A 22,325-nucleotide genomic window follows, 5' to 3' on the forward strand; every position below is an offset into this window, starting at 1 on the left:
CGTAGCTCCTACTCAGAGACGCCCGTAGCTCCTACTCAGAGACGCCCTTAGCTCCTACTCAGAGACGCCTGTAGCTCGTACTCAGAGATGCCTGTAGCTCCTACTCAGAGACGCCTGTAGCTCCTACTCAGAGACGCCCGTAGCTCCTACGCAGAGACTCCCTTGGGCTCCTATTCAGAGACGCCCGTAGCTCCTACTCAGAGACGCCCATCGGACACGCAGAGACGCCTGTAGCTCCTACTCAGAGACTCCCTTGGGCTCCTACTCAGAGACGCCCGTAGCTCCTACGTAGAAGTCCGCAGGCTCCTACACAGGCACCAGCAGGCTCCTACACAGGCACCAGCAGGCTCCTACACAGGCACCAGCAGGCTCCTACACAGACACCAGCAGGCTCCTACACAGACACCAGCAGGCTCCTACACAGACACCAGCAGGCTCCTACACACACACCAGCAGGCTCCTACACAGACACCAGCAGGCTCCTACACAGGCACCAACAGGCTCCTACACACGCACCAGCAGGCTCCTACACAGACACCAACAGGCTCCTACACAGGCACCAACAGGCTCCTACACAGGCACCAGCAGGCTGCTACACAGGCACCAGCAGGCTCCTACACACACACCAGCAGGCTCCTACACAGACACCAGCAGGCTCCTACACAGGCACCAACAGGCTCCTACACAGGCACCAGCAGGCTCCTACACAGGCACCAGCAGGCTCCTACACACACACCAGCAGGCTCCTACACAGGCACCAGCAGGCTCCTACACACACACCAGCAGGCTCCTACACAGACACCAGCAGGCTCCTACACAGGCACCAACAGGCTCCTACACACACACCAGCAGGATCCTACACAGACACCAGCAGGCTCCTACACAGACACCAGCAGGCTCCTACACACACACCAGCAGGCTCCTACACAGGCACCAGCAGGCTCCTACACAGACACCAGCAGGCTCCTACACAGGCGCCCGTAGGATCCTACACAGAAGCCGCCCCCACAGGCTCCTACACAGGCACCAGCAGGCTCCTACACAGAAGCCGCCCCCACAGGCTCCTACACAGAAGCCGCCCCCACAGGCTCCTACACAGAAGCCGCCCTCACAGGCTCGTACAGAATCAGAATTCACCTTCTTGGTTCTTTCGGTAAAGTCACCGCCACATAGACTGGAAATAAAATAATGAAATAAAATAATAATAATGCGATTCTCACGACGTTTCGGCCACAACACAAGTGGGCCTTCTTCAGGTGAAGAAACAGGGCTATCAAGAAGACGGAACTTGAATGAACGCTGTCAGGCAAGGACCGCGTCTTTTGAAGCTGTGTGGGCGAAGTTGAATTAGCATGTTACCAGCCTCACCTCCGGAGAGGGAGGTGGGATGGTAACATGCTAATTCAACTCTGCCCACACATATTCTTAGCTCTTTCGGTAAAGTCACGTTGAAGGGCAACAATAAAATAATAAAATATATTAAAATAAATAAAACAATAATTTTTTCTTGTTTTATATATATTTTATTATTTTATTGTTTCCCTTCAACGTGACTTTACCGAAAGAGCTAACAATATGAATCACTGCAGTCACGAAAGCTTTAAATCAAAATTCCGCCCACACAGCTTCAAAAGACGTGGTCCTTGCTTAACAGCGTTCATTCAAGCTCCGTCTTCTTGATAGCCCTGTTTCTTCACCTGAAGAAGGCCACTTGTGTTGTGGCCGAAACGTCGTGAGAATTGCATTATTACTTGACTTCATTATTTTATTTCCAGTCTACGTGGCGGTGACTTTACCGAAAGAACCAAGAATGTGAATCCCTGCAGTCACGAAAGCTTTAAATCGAAACAGAATCGGAATATGTATATACACTGCAGGAGGAATCCGATGAGCTGTAAAGCTCTTTGTTCACAGATGGGGTGGGTCAGAACGTTCCAACAACAAACGGCTACAAGAACACGTGTCAGGAGTGCAACGTATAGGAAAACAAATCAATTGAACAGTATAAAAATAAATGTAACTTTAAACCTGGTAAAGCCCACTGAACTATTAGGGTCTTATTCTTGGTTCTTTCGGTAAAGTCACCGCCACATAGAAGGGAAACAATAAAATAATAAAAATATAAAACAATAAAATTCTCACGACGTTTCGACTGCAACACAAGAAGCAATCATCGTCAGGTGTGAAAACCACAGCAAGAACAATTTGAATAAAAGTGGCGGGTTTTTTTTAACGTCAGCACCACGGAGAGCGATTTGGAAGTTTGTTCAGATGGACGAGTCCATCTATGTTCGGAAAAGAGGAGGGGGGAGACGAAAATAATGGATGCGGTCTGAAAGTCACCGTAAGCGTGAACAATCAATCAAGACCCGAAATGGTTTAGCAAATCCTTCCAACGATTGCTAAGTCCAGAATCCATCTCCTCGGTTGAAATTGTCTCCGTGTTTGTATATGCGGATAGCCTCATGAACGAATCTCTCTTGGTAACCGTAAGCGTGAACAATCAATCAAGACCTGAAATGGTTTATCAAATCCTTCCAACGATTGCTAAGCCCAGAATCCATCTCCTCTGTTGAAATTGTCTCCGTGTTTGTACGTGCGGATAGTCTCATGAACGAATCTCTCTTGGTAACCGTAATCGTGAACAATCAATTAAGACCCCAAATGGTTTATCAAATCCTTCCAACGATTGCTAAGCCCAGAATTCATCTCCTCGGTTGAAATTGTCTCCGTGTTTGTACGTGCGGATAGCCTCATGAACGAAACTCTCTTGGTAACCGTAAGCGTGAACAATCAATTAAGACCCAAAATGGTTTATCAAATCCTTCCAATGATTGCTAAGCCCAGAATCCATCTTCTCGGTTGAAATTGTCTCCGTGTTTGTATATGCGGATAGCCTCATGAACGAATCTGTCTTGGTAACCGTAAGCGTGAACAATCAATTAAGACCCCAAATGGTTTATCAAATCCTTCCAACGATTGCTAAGCCCAGAATCCATCTCCTCGGTTGAAATTGTCTCCGTGTTTGTACGTGCGGATAGCCTCATGAACGAATCTCTCTTGGTAACCGTAAGGGTGAACAAGCAATTAAGACCCCAAATGGTTGATCAAATCCTTCCAATGATTGCTAAGCCCAGAATCCATCTCCTCGGTTGAAATTGTCTCCGTGTTTGTACGTGCGGATAGCCTCATGAACGAATCTCTCTTGGTAACCGTAAGCGTGAACAATCAATTAAGACCCCAAATGGTTTGTCAAATCCTTCCGACGATTGCTAAGCCCAGAATCCATCTCCTCGGTTGAAATTGTCTCCGTGTAGGTACGTGCGGATAGCCTCACGGCGGCGGCGGTGGCGATGGCGGAGCCCTTTTTGTCCGTCCCCCACCCCCCTGCCCTCAGGTTGCCACGTTCGCCGGGGGCGAGGGGCACATCTACCCGGACTTCGCGTCCCGCGTGCGATTCGCCCGCAACGCGACGCGGAGGGACGCGTCGCTGCAGATCGCCGGGCTGCCGGCGAGCGACGCCGGCGTCTACACGTGCAAGGTGAAGTTCGGCACTTTCATCAAGCTGGAGACTATCAGGCTCACCGTGCTGGGTAACGAACGCACGCACGCGCACACGCACGTACGCACACGCAGGTACGCACGTACACACACGTACACGCACGCACACACACGTACACACACGCACGCACGTACACACACGCACACGCACGCACACGCACGTACACACACGCACACGCACGTACACACGTACACGCACACGCACGTACACACACGCACGCGCACGCACGCACGTACACACGTACACGCACACGCACGTACACACACGCACGCACGCGCACACGCACGTACGCACACGCAGGTACGCACGTACACACACGTACACGCACGCACACACACGTACACACACGCACGTACGTACACACACGTATACGCACACGCACGTACACACACCCACGCACACGCACGCACACGCACGTACACACGTACACGCACGCACACGCACGTACACACACGCACGCACACGCACGCACGCACGTACACACGTACACGCACACGCACGTACACACACGCACGCACGCGCACATGCACGCACGCACACGCACGTACACACACGTACACGCACGCACGTACACACACGCACGCACACACACGCACGTACATGCACGCACGTACAACAACAACAACCGCCATTCGCCACTAAGTGGCGGTGACGTCACCACGACGCTTGTGCCAGGCTATATGCACCCTGAGGCCACGTGAAGTGTCGAACGCCCGCTGGCAGGAGGTCACGAGGCAGACCCAGGTGCCACGGGTCGACTGACTGTGGCAACCTGCTGTGCTTTAGCCACCCGGCGCTCCGCTCGTTGTTGTGAGCGTCGCTCCTCCGCCCTCCGTTGTTGTTGGAGGGTGACTGCCTCCAACTGCCCAGTAGCGTCCTTCACGAGCCTCCTCCACAGAGGCCGATCTTGACACCGCTGGTACCAGTCATCGGCAAGTCCACTCAGCTCCACGTCCTCCTGTACCACATCACTCCATCTCTTCTCTAGCCCGTGCCGTGCCCGCGTAGCCCCCTCAATCCGGCCAAACAAAAGCTGTTTCGGCATGCGGTGGCTGGGCATGCGGGCTACATGACCCAGCCATCGCAGCCTTCCCCGCCGGAGGAGCTCACCGATGGGACCTTGCCCAGATCTTTCAAGGATTTGTGAGCTCCTCACACAATCCATTCTGGTCAAACCCAGGATGGATCGTAGGCAGGCCAGCATAAATGTTTCTAACCGGCGAAGATGTTCCATTAGGGGGGTCCACGTTTCGCAAGCGTAGAGAAGGGAGGGAATGACCGTGGCCGAGAAGACCTGAAGCTTAGTGCGGAGCGACAGACCAGGTAGCTTCCACACAGCGTTACGCAACCGATGAAAAGATATTGCCGCTCGACTGATTCGGAGTGAGACCTCTGCTGTTAAACTGGAGCCAGTCATAAGCACACTGCCCAGGTATGGGAAACTCTCCACTCTCTCCACAACTGCCCCATCACCGATTGGGAGTTTTGGGGGCGGAGTGTCCGATGGTACAAAATACCCAGGCAGGTGCTTAGTTTTGGTGGGGCTGATGGTAAGGCCCCACCTCTTAGTGGCACGCTCCAGTCTCAGCAGCAGCGTTTCCAACTCCTCCTCTGAATGAGCAGTTATTACCAAATCATCAGCATACATAACATGGTTGAGCAATAGGGAGCCATCCCTTGACCGCACCCGGGCGTCGATCAGCCTCCCATTATATCTGTACCATATGGAGATTCCCCCGGTACAGCTATTGAAGGCTTCACGAACTACGTGGTCAAAGTAGATGTTAAATAATGTGGGAGCCAGAGGACATCCCTGTCACACCCCAAGGTTAACAGGGAATGGCTCTGACTCCCGGCCACGTAGTTTTACCCGGGCCTGCTCACCATCATGAAGGTCCTTAATGATCGTGAGCAGAGGGTCAGGTACTCCAAAAGCACGAAGAACAACCCAGAGCCCAGGCCTACTGATGGTATCATAGGCCTTGACCAGGTCAATAAAGCAGAGATGTAGGTCTTGTTGGAATTCCCTACACCTCTGCTGTAGCAGACGGACAGAAAATATGGCATCTGTGCAGGACCGCCCTTTCCTGAAACCGCATTGGGGCTCCGCAAGCCTCTCCCCAGCATGCCTGGCAAGGCGATGTTGAATAATCCTTGCTAGGACCTTTCCCGGCACACTGAGGAGTGAGATGCCCCTGTAGTTGTTACAGTCTGTGCGGTCCCCCTTCTTAAAAAGGGGGACCACCAGGGCATCCTTCCAATCCTGCGGAACCCATCCAGTGGTCCAGACTGTTGTTATGATGTCATATAGGGCAGTCTGTGCACAAACGCCGCCCTCCCTCAGCATTTCGCTTGGGAGATCATCTCTGCCCGCTGCCTTTTCTGGTCTCAGACTCCGGATCGCCTTCAGTACTTCCTCAACAGATGGCACCTCAGCCAGCCACTCACAGGGGGTGACTTCTTCCAATATTTGAGGCACCGCAGCCTCAGCAGGGTCATCCTCACTTTGTGCCACGATGTTTTCCTGGCTGAGAGATTTTCCCTCCCCCAGGACCTCACAGAAATGCTCAGAAAACCTGCAAACCTGTTTCTGGGGGTCGGAGATTGGGTCACCGTTTTTTCCCCTAATGATGGTAATAGGTGTGGCGCTGCAAATTACTTTTTTGATGGAGTTAAATAGAGATTTGTGATCACGGGCCACTGAGGCAGACTCAATCTCCTCAGCAACCCGCGACTACCACCCATCCTTGCAGCGCCTCACGGCTCTCCGAACCTCCGAGCGAAGGCTGCGGTAAGCCTCCACATTCTCTGACGTGGGATTCTGTAGCCGATGACAGTGGGCCTGTCGCTTTTTCTCAACCATCCTGAACACCTCCTCTGTCAGCCAGGGTCTATGGGGAGGTCTGGACCGCGTACCCAAAGCAGCCATTGCAGCTGCATGAGTCACAGTCCTAAACCTCGCCCATTTACCCTCGACATCAGGAAGAGTGGAGGACGATGCCAATCCCAGCCGCAAGCGATGATGAAATTCTCGCTTGCAACTTTCATCAGATAACTGAGACCAGGCCACTTTAGGTTGGAATGGGGTCCTGGGTATACACCCACCACCGGAGTGGAAGAATGGCAGGCACATCTTACAGATGACTAGTCGATGGTCAGAGGGCAGATCAGCTCCACGGTAGGTCCTGGTGTCAAGGACATGGGCTCGCATCCGCTGGTCCGTCACTATGTAGTCCAGCAGATGTTCTTGCTTGGACCCGGCATGCATCCATGATGTTGTGTGGATGCGCCGATGCCGGAACAGCGTGTTGGTAATTACAAGCCCATGGGCTGCACAAAAATCTAGCAGCCTCCTACCGTTGTTATTGAGCTGATCTGGCCCAGGCCCTCCAATCACTCCAGACCAGGTGCCAGTATCATGACCAACTCGGGCATTGAAGTCACCCAACATGATAACTCTATCCCGAGGGGCCACTTTAGCCAGCACCTGTGACAGGAGGTCATAGAAGGCATCTGACTCATCGGCTTTGCCTGCATCCCTCCACGGATGTTCATCTTCGGTGGGGGCATAAGTAACCACGACCACCATTCCTCGCCTCCGGTTGATGGGAAGGCGAGCCCAAAGTAGCCTGGGACTTACAGCTTCTCACACCGCACCGCTACGCTCCCACGCCCCCTCATTCTTTTGTTCAAAAGAAGAACCACACCCTGTTGTTTGGCAGTCTGCTGCCCCGAGTAGAGGACGGTCCACCCCTCATGGTGGCAGGAGCCAGAGCCGGTCCACCGGACCTCCTGAATGCCACACAGATCCAGGCGGTACCGTTCCAGCTCCCGACAGAGGAGTGGCAGCCTCTCCTCCGCAGTGAGCGTTCGAACATTCCACGTGGCCACCCGTAGTGGCTTTTCGTTGTTTCTGGAGGAGCCCCGAGGGTAGATATTCAATCTCCTGGCTCCGCCAATTGGGGTTTGGCCAGGAGACGTCATAGACGCCTGGCCTCCCGGGGCCTCCGGCACAAGCTTATTAGTTACATATTTCAGTTTAACTCGTGGTTTAGTGGTTATTAATTGAAGGTGGAGGGGTTACCAGCCCCTCGCACCCGTACACACACGTACACACACGCACGTACACACACGCACGTACACGCGCGCACACGCACGTACACGCACGTGCACGCACGCACACACATGCACGTACACGCATGTACACGCACGCACGCACATGCACGCACGTACACACACGTACACACATTCACGTACACACACGCACACACGCACGTACACGCAAGTACACGCACTTGCACGCACGTACGCACGTACGTGCACGCACGCACACACACGTGTGCGTGCGTGTACGTGTGGGTGTCTGTGGGTGTCTACGAGTGTACGTGTGCACGTTGAACTTGTTTCGCGCCGTAAAGTAGCCAACCGTGCTGTGGGTCTCTGTGGGTGTCTCTGTGTCTGTGGGTCTCTGTGGGTCTCTGTGGGTCTCTGTGTCTGCGGGTCTCTGTGGGTCTCTGTGGGTCTCTGTGTCTGCGGGTCTCTGTGGGTCTCTGTGGGTCTCTGTGGGTCTCTGTGGGTGTCTCTGTGAGTCTCTGTGGGTCTCTGTGGGTCTCTGTGGGTGTCTCTGTGTCTGTGGGTCTCTGTGGGTCTCTGTGAGTGTCTCTGTGTCTGCGGGTCTCTGTGGGTCTCTGAGTCTCTGTGGGTCTCTGTGGGTCTCTGTGGGTCTTTGTGGGTGTCTCTGTGTCTGCGGGTCTCTATGGGTCTCTGTGGGTCTCTGTGGGTCTCTGTGGGTTTCTCTGTGTCTGTGGGTCTCTGTGGGTCTCTGTGGGTGTCTCTGTGTCTGCGGGTGTCTGTGGGTCTCTGTGGGTCTCTGTGGGTCTCTGTGAGTGTCTCTGTGTCTGCGGGTCTCTGTGAGTCTGGGTGTCTGTGGGTCTCTGTGGGTCTCTGGGTGTCTGTGGGTCTCTGTGGGTCTCTGTGGGTCTGGGTGTCTGTGGGTCTCTGTGGGTCTCTGTGGGTCTCTGTGTCTGCGGGTCTCTGGGTCTCTGTGAGTCTCTGTGGGTCTCTGTGTCTGCGGGTCTCTGTGGGTCTCTGTTGGTCTGGGTGTCTGTGGGTCTCTGTGGGTGTCTCTGTGTCTGTGGGTCTCTGTGGGTCTGGGTGTCTGTGGGTCTCTGCAGGTCTCTGTGGGTGTCTCTGTGTCTGCGGGTCTCTGGGTCTTTGTGGGTGTCTGTGGGTCTCTGTGAGTCTCTGTGAGTGTCTCTGTGTCTCTGTGTCTGTGGGTCTCTGGGTCTCTGTGAGTGTCTCTGTGTCTGCGGGTCTCTGTGGGTCTCTGTGAGTCTCTGTGTCTGCGGGTCTCTGTGGGTCTGGGCGTCTGTGGGTCTCTGTGGGTCTCTGTGGGTCTGGGTGTCTGTGGGTCTCTGTGGGTCTCTGTGGGTCTGGGTGTCTGTGGGTCTCTGTGCGTCTCTATGGGTGTCTCTGTGTCTGCACGTCTCTGTGGGTCTCTGTGAGTCTCTGTGGGTGTCTCTGTGTGTGCGGGTCTCTGTGGGTCTCTGTGAGTCTCTGTGTCTGCGGGTCTCTGTGGGTCTGGGCGTCTGTGGGTCTCTGTGGGTCTCTGTGGGTCTGGGTGTCTGTGGGTCTCTGTGGGTCTCTGTGGGTCTGGGTGTCTGTGGGTCTCTGTGGGTCTCTGTGGGTCTCTGTGTCTGCGGGTCTCTGGGTCTCTGTGAGTCTCTGTGGGTCTCTATGGGTGTCTCTGTGTCTGCGGGTCTCTGTGGGTCTCTGTGGGTCTGGGTGTCTGTGGGTCTCTGTGGGTGTCTCTGTGTCTGTGGGTCTCTGTGGGTCTGGGTGTCTGTGGGTCTCTGCAGGTCTCTGTGGGTGTCTCTGTGTCTGCGGGTCTCTGGGTCTCTGTGGGTGTCTGTGTGTCTGCGGGTCTCTGGGTCTCTGTGGGTGTCTCTGTGTCTGCAGGTCTCTGTGGGTCTCTGTGGGTCTCTGTGGGTCTCTGTGAGTGTCTCTGTGTCTGCGGGTCTCTGTGAGTCTCTGTGGGTCTCTCTGGGTCTCTGTGTCTGTGGGTCTCTGGGTCTCTGTGAGTGTCTCTGTGTCTGCGGGTCTCTGTGGGTCTCTGTGAGTCTCTGTGTCTGCGGGTCTCTGTGGGTCTGGGCGTCTGTGGGTCTCTGTGGGTCTCTGGGTGTCTGTGGGTCTCTGTGGGTCTCTGTGGGTCTGGGTGTCTGTGGGTCTCTGTGGGTCTCTGTGGGTCTCTGTGTCTGCGGGTCTCTGGGTCTCTGTGAGTCTCTGTGGGTCTCTGTGTCTGCGGGTCTCTGTGGGTCTCTGTTGGTCTGGGTGTCTGTGGGTCTCTGTGGGTGTCTCTGTGTCTGTGGGTCTCTGTGGGTCTGGGTGTCTGTGGGTCTCTGCAGGTCTCTGTGGGTGTCTCTGTGTCTGCGGGTCTCTGGGTCTTTGTGGGTGTCTGTGGGTCTCTGTGAGTCTCTGTGAGTGTCTCTGTGTCTCTGTGTCTGTGGGTCTCTGTGAGTCTCTGTGAGTGTCTCTGTGTCTGCGGGTCTCTGTGGGTCTCTGTGGATCTCTGTGTCTGTGGGTCTCTGGGTCTCTGTGAGTGTCTCTGTGTCTGCGGGTCTCTGTGGGTCTGGGTGTCTGTGGGTCTCTGTGGGTCTCTGTGGGTCTGGGTGTCTGTGGGTCTCTGTGCGTCTCTATGGGTGTCTCTGTGTCTGCACGTCTCTGTGGGTCTCTGTGAGTCTCTGTGGGTGTCTCTGTGTCTGCGGGTCTCTGTGGGTCTCTGTGAGTCTCTGTGTCTGCGGGTCTCTGTGGGTCTGGGCGTCTGTGGGTCTCTGTGGGTCTCTGTGGGTCTGGGTGTCTGTGGGTCTCTGTGGGTCTCTGTGGGTCTGGGTGTCTGTGGGTCTCTGTGGGTCTCTGTGGGTCTCTGTGTCTGCGGGTCTCTGGGTCTCTGTGAGTCCCTGTGGGTCTCTGTGGGTGTCTCTGTGTCTGCAGGTCTCTGTGGGTCTCTGTGGGTCTGGGTGTCTGTGGGTCTCTGTGGGTGTCTCTGTGTCTGTGGGTCTCTGTGGGTCTGGGTGTCTGTGGGTCTCTGTGAGTCTCTGTGAGTGTCTCTGTGTCTGTGGGTCTTTGTGAGTCTCTGTGAGTGTCTCTGTGTCTGCGGGTCTCTGTGGGTCTCTGTGAGTCTCTGTGGGTCTCTGTGGGTGTCTCTGTGGGTCTCTGTGAGTGTCTCTGTGTCTGTGGGTCTCTGTGGGTGTCTGTGGGTCTCTGTGAGTCTCTGTGGGTCTCTGTGAGTGTCTCTGTGGGTCTCTGTGGGTGTCTCTGTGTCTGTGGCTCTTTGTGGGTGCCCGTGGGTGTCTGGGTGCCCGTGGGTGTCTACGAGTGTTACGTGCGCACGTTGATCTTGTTTCGTCACGTGGCCACAGGCGCCAAACGGAGCGCAACAGAGAGGACTTGGGCCTGTTGTGAGCCCTTTCTCCTGCTGCCCCACCCCCACCCCCCACTGTCCCACCTGGCACAGTGAAGCCGTCCCAGCCCAGCTGCGTGGTGAACGGTTCGCTGCAGCAGGGCGCGGAGCTGTCGCTGCAGTGCCTGTCCACGGAGGGGACGTCGCCCATCAGATATCGGTGGAGCAAGGCCGGCGGGGAGGAGGGTCCCTCACCGTCCGTGCTGGGTGGCACCTCAGACGGCGCGAGGAACGTGACGAGGACGATGACGACGATGACGACGATGACGACGATGATGACGATGATGACTATGATGATGATGATGAGACCCACAGACTCAACACACATAGAGACCCATAGACTCACCACACAGAGACCCACAGACTCACCACACAGAGAGTCCCACAGACTCACCACACAGAGACCCATAGACTCACCACACACAGAGACGCATAGACTCACCACACACAGAGACCCACAGACTCACCACACACAGAGATTCATAGACTCACCACACACAGAGACCCATAGACTCACCACACACAGAGACCCATAGACTCAACACACACAGAGACCCATAGACTCACCACACACAGAGACCCATAGACTCACCACACACAGAGACCCATAGACTCACCACACACAGAGACCCATAGACTCACCACACACAGAGACCCATAGTCTCACCACACACAGAGACCCATAGACTCACCACACACAGAGACCCATAGACTCACCACACACAGAGACTCATAGAATCAGCACACAGAGACTCATAGACTCATCACCACACAGAGACTCATAGACTCAGCACACACAGATACTCATAGACTCACCACACAGAGACCCATAGACTCACCACACAGAGACCCATAGACTCACCACACAGAGCCCCATAGACTCACTACACAGAGACCCACAGACTCACCACACAGAGACCCATAGACTCACCACACAGAGACCCACAGACTCACCACACACAGAGACCCACAGACTCACCACACAGAGACCCATAGACTCACCACACAGAGACCCATAGACTCATCACACAGAGACCCATAGACTCACCACACACAGAGACCCATAGACTCACCACACAGAGACCCACAGACTCACCACACAGAGACCCACAGACTCACCACACAGAGACCCACAGACTCACCACACACAGAGACCCATAGACTCACCAAACACAGAGACCCATAAACTCACAACACACAGAGACCCATAGACTCACCACACAGAGACCCATAGACTCACCACACAGAGACCCATAGACTCACCACACAGAGACCCACAGACTCACCACACAGAGACCCACAGACTCACCACACACAGAGACCCACAGACTCACCACACAGAGACCCACAGACTCACCACACAGAGACCCACAGACTCACCACACAGAGACCCATAGACTCACCACACACAGAGACCCATAGACTCACCACACAGAGACCCACAGACTCACCACACAGAGACCCACAGACTCTCCACACACAGAGACCCATAGACTCACAAAGAGACCCACAGACTCACCACACAGAGAGTCCCACAGACTCACCACACAGAGACCCATAGACTCACCACACAGAGACCCATAGACTCATCACACAGAGACCCATAGACTCACCACACACAGAGACCCATAGACTCACCACACAGAGACCCACAGACTCACCACACAGAGACCCACAGACTCACCACACAGAGACCCACAGACTCACCACACACAGAGACCCATAGACTCACCACACACAGAGACCCATAAACTCACCACACACAGAGACCCATAGACTCACCACACAGAGACCCATAGACTCACCACACAGAGACCCATAGACTCACCACACAGAGACCCATAGACTCACCACACAGAGACCCACAGACTCACCACACAGAGACCCACAGACTCACCACACACAGAGACCCACAGACTCACCACACAGAGACCCACAGACTCACCACACAGAGACCCACAGACTCACCACACAGAGACCCATAGACTCACCACACAGAGACCCACAGACTCACCACACACAGAGACCCACAGACTCACCACACAGAGACCCATAGACTCACCACACAGAGACCCATAGACTCATCACACAGAGACCCATAGACTCACCACACACAGAGACCCATAGACTCACCACACAGAGACCCACAGACTCACCACACAGAGACCCACAGACTCACCACACAGAGAGTCCCACAGACTCACCACACAGAGACCCATAGACTCACCACACAGAGACCCATAGACTCACCACACAGAGCCCCATAGACTCACCACACAGAGACCCACAGACTCACCACACAGAGACCCATAGACTCACCACACAGAGACCCACAGACTCACCACACACAGAGACCCACAGACTCACCACACAGAGACCCATAGACTCACCACACAGAGACCCATAGACTCATCACACAGAGACCCATAGACTCACCACACACAGAGACCCATAGACTCACCACACAGAGACCCACAGACTCACCACACAGAGTCCCACAGACTCACCACACAGAGACCCACAGACTCACCACACACAGAGACCCATAGACTCACCACACACAGAGACCCATAAACTCACCACACACAGAGACCCATAGACTCACCACACAGAGACCCATAGACTCACCACACAGAGACCCATAGACTCACCACACAGAGACCCATAGACTCACCACACAGAGACCCACAGACTCACCACACAGAGACCCACAGACTCACCACACACAGAGACCCACAGACTCACCACACAGAGACCCACAGACTCACCACACAGAGACCCACAGACTCACCACACAGAGACCCATAGACTCACCACACACAGAGACCCATAGACTCACCACACAGAGACCCACAGACTCACCACACAGAGACCCACAGACTCTCCACACACAGAGACCCATAGACTCACAAAGAGACCCACAGACTCACCACACAGAGAGTCCCACAGACTCACCACACAGAGACCCATAGACTCACCACTCACAGAGACCCATAGACTCACCACACACAGAGACCCACAGACTCACCACACACAGAGACTCATAGACTCACCACACACAGAGACCCATAGGCTCACCACACACAGAGACCCATAGACTCACCACACACAGAGACCCATAGACTCACCACACACAGAGACCCATAGACTCACCACACACAGAGACCCATAGACTCACCACACAAAGAGACCCATAGACTCACCACACACAGAGACCCATAGACTCACCACACACAGAGACCCATAGACTCACCACACACAGACCCATAGTCTCACCACACACAGAGACCCATAGACTTACCACACACAGAGACCCATAGACTCACCAAACACAGAGACCCACAGACTCACCACACACAGAGACCCATAGACTCACCACACACAGAGACCCACAGACTCACCACACACAGAGACTCATAGACTCACCACACACAGAGACCCATAGACTCACCACACACAGAGACCCATAGACTCACCACACACAGAGACCCATAGACTCACCACACACAGAGACCCATAGACTCACCACACACAGAGACCCATAGACTCACCACACACAGAGACCCATAGACTCACCACACACAGAGACCCATAGACTCACCACACACAGAGACCCATAGACTTACCACACACAGAGACCCATAGACTCACCACACACAGAGACTCATAGAATCAGCACACAGAGACTCATAGACTCATCACCACACAGAGACTCATAGACTCAGCACACACAGATACTCATAGACTCACCACACAGAGACCCATAGACTCACCACACAGAGACCCATAGACTCACCACACAGAGACCCATAGACTCACCACACAGAGACCCACAGACTCACCACACAGAGACCCATAGACTCACCACACAGAGACCCACAGACTCACCACACACAGAGACCCACAGACTCACCACACAGAGACCCATAGACTCACCACACAGAGACCCATAGACTCATCACACAGAGACCCATAGACTCACCACACATAGAGACCCATAGACTCACCACACAGAGACCCATAAACTCACCACACACAGAGACCCATAGACTCACCACACAGAGACCCATAGACTCACCACACAGAGACCCATAGACTCACCACACAGAGACCCATAGACTCACCACACAGAGACCCACAGACTCACCACACAGAGACCCACAGACTCACCACACACAGAGACCCGTAGACTCACCACACAGAGACCCATAGACTCACCACACAGAGACCCACAGACTCACCACACAGAGACCCATAGAATCATCACACAGAGACCCACAGACTCACCACACAGAGACCCACAGACTCACCACACACAGAGACCCATAGACTCACAAAGAGACCCACAGACTCACCACACAGAGACCCACAGACTCACCACACACAGAGACCCACAGACTCACTCCCACAGAGACCCACAGACTCACCACACACAGAGACCCACAGACTCACCACACAGAGACCCATAGACTCACCACACAGAGACCCACAGACTCACCACACACAGAGACCCACAGACTCACCACACAGAGACCCATAGACTCACCACACAGAGACCCATAGACTCATCACACACAGAGACCAACAGACTCACCACACACAGAGACCCACAGACTCACCACACAGGCACCCACAGACTCACCACACAGAGACTCATAGACTCACCACACAGAGACCCACAGACTCACCACACAGAGACTCACAAACTCACCACACACAGAGACCCACAGACTCACCACACAGAGACCCATAGAATCATCACACAGAGACCCACAGACTCACCACACAGAGACCCACAGACTCACCACACACAGAGACCCATAGACTCACAAAGAGACCCACAGACTCACCACACAGAGACCCACAGACTCACCACACACAGAGACCCACAGACTCACTCCCACAGAGACCCACAGACTCACGACACACAGAGACCCACAGACTCACCACACAGAGACCCATAGACTCACCACACAGAGACCCACAGACTCACCACACACAGAGACCCACAGACTCACCACACAGAGACCCATAGACTCACCACACAGAGACCCATAGACTCATCACACACAGAGACCAACAGACTCACCACACACAGAGACCCACAGACTCACCACACAGACACCCACCGACTCACCACACAGAGACTCATAGACTCACCACACAGAGACCCACAGACTCACCACACAGAGACTCACAAACTCACCACACACAGAGACCCACAGACTCACCACACAGAGACCCACAGATTCACCACACAGAGACCCACAGACTCACCACACACAGAGACCCACAGACTCACCACACAGAGACCCACAGACTCACCACACAGAGACCCACAGACTCACTACACAGAGACCCACAGACTCACCACACACAGAGACCCACAGACTCATCACACAGAGACCCACAGACTCACCACACAGAGACCCACAGAATCACCACACAGAGACCCACAGACTCACCACACAGAGACCCATAGACTCACCACACACAGCGACCCACAGACTCAGCACACACAGACCCACAGACTCACCACACACAGAGACCCATAGACTCACCACCCAGAGACCCACAGACTCACCACACAGAGACCCACAGACTCACCACACAGAGACCCATAGACTCACCACACACAGAGACCCATAGACTCACCACACAGAGACCCACAGATTCACCACACAGAGACCCACAGACTCACCACACACAGAGACCCATAGACTCACAAAGAGACCCACAGACTCACCACACAGAGTCCCACAGACTCACCACACACAGAGACCCACAGACTCACTCACACAGAGACCCACAGACTCACCACACACAGAGACCCACAGACTCACCACACAGAGACCCATAGACTCACCACACAGAGACCCACAGACTCACCACACACAGAGACCCACAGACTCACCACACAGAGACCCATAGACTCACCACACAGAGACCCATAGACTCATAACACACAGAGACCCACAGACTCACCACACACAGAGACCCACAGACTCACCACACAGACATCCACAGACTCACCACACAGAGACCCATAGACTCACTCACAGAGAGACCCACAGACTCACCACACACAGAGACCCACAGACTCACCACACAGAGACCCATAGACTCACCACACAGAGACCCACAGACTCACCACACACAGAGACCCACAGACTCACCACACAGAGACTCATAGACTCACCACACAGAGCCCATAGACTCACCACACAGAGACCCACAGACTCACCACACATAGACTCACAAACTCACCACACAGACACCCACAGACTCACCACACAGAGACCCATAGACTCACCACACAGAGACCCATAGACTCATCACACACAGAGACCCACAGACTCACCACACACAGAGACCCACAGACTCACCACACAGACACCCACAGACTCACCACACAGAGACCCATAGACTCACCACACAGAGACCCACAGACTCACCACACAGAGACTCATAGACTCACCACACAGAGACTCACAAATTCACCACACACAGAGACCCACAGACTCACCACACAGAGGCCCACAGACTCACCACACAGAGACCCACAGACTCACCACACACAGAGACCCACATACTCACCACACAGAGACCCACAGACTCACCACACAGAGACCCACAGACTCACCACACAGAGACCCACAGACTCACCACACACAGAGACCCACAGACTCATCACACAGAGACCCACAGACTCACCACACACAGACCCACAGACTCACCACACACAGAGACCCACAGATTCAGCACACAGAGACCCACAGACTCACCACACAGAGACCCACAGACTCACCACACAGAGACCCACAGACTCACCACACACAGAGACCCACAGACTCATCACACAGAGACCCACAGACTCACCACACACAGACCCACAGACTCACCACACACAGAGACCCACAGACTCAGCACACAGAGACCCACAGACTCACCACACAGAGACCCATAGATTTACCACACAGAGACCCATAGACTCACCACACACAGAGACCCATAGACTCACCACACAGAGACCCACAGACTCACCACACAGAGACCCACAGACTCACCACACAGAGACCCACAGACTCACCACACAGAGACCCACAGACTCACCACACACAGACCCACAGACTCACCACACAGAGACCCACAGACTCACCACACACAGACCCACAGACTCACCACACACAGACCCACAGGAGTGAGCTCTCCGCTTGTTGATTCTCCCCGCTTGGTGCGGCACGCAGGAGGAACGCTGCGCATCAGCAACGCGAGCGAGAGCCACGCGGGGACCTATCGGTGCAACGCCAGCAACCGCGTGGGCTGGCGGTCGTGCGTCGTGACCCTCTCGCTCGTGAGCCGTGAGTCTGCCTCTCGCTACGCACGCGGGCGCCACGCGTGTGTGTGCGTGTGTGTGTGTGTGTGTGCGTGTGTGTGTACCTGGTCCGGCAAAACAACCCCCTACCTCCTCGCGGTGCCGGACGGGCAACTCTGTCGTGGACAGTGCTGTGGGGGGAGATCCAATTTTGATTGGCTCCTCCCCTCATGGCATATGTGTCCACCACAGGGGCTAAACGGGGGCTCTGGACGGGTGCGAGGGGCTGGTAACCCCTCCACCTTCAATTAATTACCACGAAACCACGAATTAAACTGAAATATGTAACTAATAAGCTTGTGCCGGAGGCCCCGGGGGGCCAGGCGTCTATGACGTCTCCTGGCCAAACCCCAATTGGCGGAGCCAGGAGATTGAATACCTACCCTCGGGGCTACCCCAGAAACAACGAAAAGCCACTACGGGTGGCCACGTGGAATGTTCGAACGCTCACTGCAGAGGAGAGGCTGCCACTCCTCTGTCGGGAGCTGGACCGGTACCGCCTGGATCTATGCGGCATTCAGGAGGTCCGGTGGACCGGCTCTGGCTCCTGCCACCATGAGGGGTGGACAGTCCTCTACTCGGGGCAGCAGACTGCCAAACAACAGGATGTGGGTCTTCTTTTGAACAAAAGAATGAAGGGGGCGTGGGAGCGTGGCGGTGAGGTGTGGGAAGCTGTAAGCCCCAGGCTACTTTGGGCTCGCCTTCCCATCAACCGGAGGCGAGGAATGGTGGTCGTGGTTACTTATGCCCCCACCGAAGATGAACATCCGTGGAGGGATGCAGGCAAAGCCGATGAGTCAGATGCCTCTATGACCTCCTGTCACAGGTGCTGGCTAAAGTGGCCCCTCGGGATAGTCATCATGTTGGGTCACTTCAATGCCCGAGTTGGTCATGATACTGGCACCTGGTCTGGAGTGATTGGAGGGCATGGGCCAGATCAGCTCAATAACAATGGTAGGAGGCTGCTAGATTTTTGTGCAGCCCATGGGCTTGTAATTACCAACACGCTGTTCCGGCATCGGCGCATCCACACAACATCATGGATGCATGCCGGGTCCAAGCAAGAACATCTGCTGGTCTACATAGTGACGGACCAGCGAATGCAAGCCCATGTCCTTGACACCAGGACCTACCGTGGAGCTGAACTGCCCTCTGACCATCGACTAGTCATCTGTAAGATGCGCCTGCCATTCTAACACTCCGGTGGTGGGTGTACACCCAGGACCCCATTCCAACATAAAGTGGCCTGGTCTCAGTTATCTGATGAAAGTTGCAAGCGAGAATTTCATCATCGCTTGCGGCTGGGATTGGCATCGTCCCCGACTCCTCCTGATGTCGAGGGTAAATGGGCGAGGTTTAGGACTGTGACTCATGCAGCTGCAATGGCTGCTTTGGGTACGCGGTCCAGACCTCCCCAGAGACCCTGCCTAACAGAGGAGGTGTTCAGGATGGTTGAGAAAAAGCGACAGGCCCACTGTCATCGGTTACAGAATCCCACGTCAGAGAATGAGGAGGCTTACCGCAGCCTTCGCTCGGAGGTTCGGAGAGCCGTGAGGCGCTGCAAGGATGGGTGGTGGTCGCGGGTTGCTGAGGAGATGGAGTCTGCCTCAGTGGCCCGTGATCACAAATCTCTATTTAACTCCATCAAAAAGTAACCTGCAGCGCCACACCTATTACCATCATTAGGGGAAAAAACGGTGATCCAATCTCCGACCCCCAGGAACAGGTTCGCAGATTTGCTGAGCATTTCTGTGAGGTCCTGGGAGACGGAAAATCCCTCAGCCAGGAAAACATCGTGGCACAAAGTGAGGATGACCCTGCTGAGGCTACGGTGCCTCAAATATTGGAAGAAGTCACCCCCTGTGAGTGGCTGGCTGAGGTGCCATCTGCTGAGGAAGTATTGAAGGCGATCCGGAGTCTGAGACCAGGAAAGGCAGCGGGCAGAGATGATCTCCCAAGCGAAATGCTGAGGGAGGGTGGCGTTTGTGCACAGACTGCCCTATATGACATCATAACAACAGTCTGGACCACTGGACGGGTTCCGCAGGATTGGAAGGATGCCCTGGTGCTCCCCCTTTTTAAGAAGGGGGACCGCACAGACTGTAACAACTACAGGGGCATCTCACTCCTCAGTGTGCCGGGAAAGGTCCTGGCAAGGATTATTCAGCATCGCCTTGCCAGGCATGCTGAGGAGAGGCTTGCGGAGCCCCAATGCGGTTTCAGGAAAGGGCGGTCCTGCACAGATGCCATATTTTCTGTCCGTCTGCTACAGCAGAGGTGTAGGGAATTCCAACAAGACCTACATCTCTGCTTTATTGACCTGGTCAAGGCCTATGATACCATCAGTAGGCCTGGGCTCTGGGTCATTCTTCGTGCTTTTGGAGTACCTGACCCTCTGCTCACGATCATTAAGGACCTTCATGATGGTGAGCGGGCCCGGGTAAAACTACGTGGCCGTTAGTCAGAGCCATTCCCTGTACACCTTGGGATGCGACAGGGATGTCCTCTGGCTCCCACATTATTTAACATCTATTTTGACCACGTAGTTCGTGAAGCCTTCAATAGCTGTACCGGGGGAATCTCCATATGGTACAGATATAATGGGAGGCTAATCGATGCCCGGGTGTGGTCAAGGGATGGCTCCCTATTGCTCAACCACGTTATGTATGCTGATGATTTGGTAATAGCTGCTCAGTCAGAGGAGGAGTTGGATATGCTGCTGCTGAGACTGGAGCGTGCCACTAAGAGGTGGGGCCTTACCATCAGCCCCACCAAAACTAAGCACCTGCCTGGGTATTTTGTACCATCGGACACTCCACCCCCACAACTCCCAATCGGTGATGGGGCAGTTGTGGAGAGAGTGGAGAGTTTCCCATACCTGGGCAGTGTGCTTATGACTGGCTCCAGTTTAACAGCAGAGGTCTCACTCCGAATCAGTCGAGCGGCAATATCTTTTCATCGGTTGCGTAACGTTGTGTGGAAGCTACCTGGTCTGTCGCTCCGCACTAAGCTTCAGGTCTTCTCGGCCACGGTCATTCCCTCCCTTCTCTACGCTTGCGAAACGTGGACCCCCCTAATGGAACATCTTCACCGGTTAGAAACATTTAGGCTGGCCTGCCTATGATCCATCCTGGGTTTAACCAGACTGGATTGTGTGAGGAGCTCACAAATCCTTCGAAGATCTGGGCAGAGTCCCATCGGTGAGCTCCTCCGGCAGGCAAGGCTGCGATGGCTGGGTCATGTAGCCCGCATGCCCAGCCACCGCATGCCGAAACAGCTTTTGTTTGGCCGGATTGAGGGGGCTCAGCGGGCGCGGCATGGGCTAGAGAAGAGATGGAGTGATGTGGTACAGGAGGACGTGGAGCTGAGTGGACTTGCCGATGACTGGTACCAGCGGTGTCAAGATCGGCCTCTGTGGAGGAGGCTCGTGAAGGATGCTACTGGGCAGTTGGAGGCAGTCGCCCTCCAACAACAACGGAGGGCGGAGGAGCGACGCTCAGAACAACGAGCGGAGCGCCGGGTGGCTAAAGCACAGCAGGTTGGCACAGTAGGGGGCACAGGTGGTGCATCAGGCAGTCATCTCAGTCAGTCGACCCGTGGCACCTGGGTCTGCCCCGTGACCTCCTGCCAGCGGGCGTTCGACACTTCACGTGGCCTCAGGGTGCACATAGCCTGGCACAAGCGTCGTGGTGACGTCACCGCCACTTAGTGGCGAATGGCGGTTGTTGTGTGTACGTGTGTGTGTGTGTGTGCGTGTGGCTGTGCTACGAACCCGGCGACCCGGGGTTCGATTCCCGCTCACGGCCAACACCGCCGGTGACCATTATCTGAACCGGTCCCTGGGCCTCCGCTCGGTCGACACGGCCTCAAATGAGTACCTGGTGCGGTGTGTAAACATCGCCACTGGGGAGACAAAGGCGGCCGGGCGT

The 22,325-nt window shown here is 54.8% G+C and overlaps 1 protein-coding gene across 1 annotated transcript in view; it reads left to right on the forward strand.

Annotated features, from left to right (window-relative positions):
- LOC142913973 (coxsackievirus and adenovirus receptor homolog) overlaps positions 1-22,325 on the forward strand; it is a 69,381-nt gene that overhangs the window by 44,081 nt on the left and 2,975 nt on the right. Inside the window, exons 3-5 of the mRNA XM_076061096.1 lie at positions 3,398-3,593; positions 11,076-11,228; positions 18,269-18,382. Coding sequence (XP_075917211.1) covers positions 3,398-3,593; positions 11,076-11,228; positions 18,269-18,382 — 463 coding nt within the window. The remainder of the gene's footprint in view (positions 1-3,397; positions 3,594-11,075; positions 11,229-18,268; positions 18,383-22,325) is intronic.

Source organism: Petromyzon marinus, unplaced genomic scaffold, assembly GCF_048934315.1.
Source record: "Petromyzon marinus isolate PM22_M1 ecotype Great Lakes invasive population unplaced genomic scaffold, UKy_Petmar_22M1.pri1.0 PM_G_Scaffold_27, whole genome shotgun sequence".
Taxonomy (NCBI): domain Eukaryota; kingdom Metazoa; phylum Chordata; class Hyperoartia; order Petromyzontiformes; family Petromyzontidae; genus Petromyzon; species Petromyzon marinus.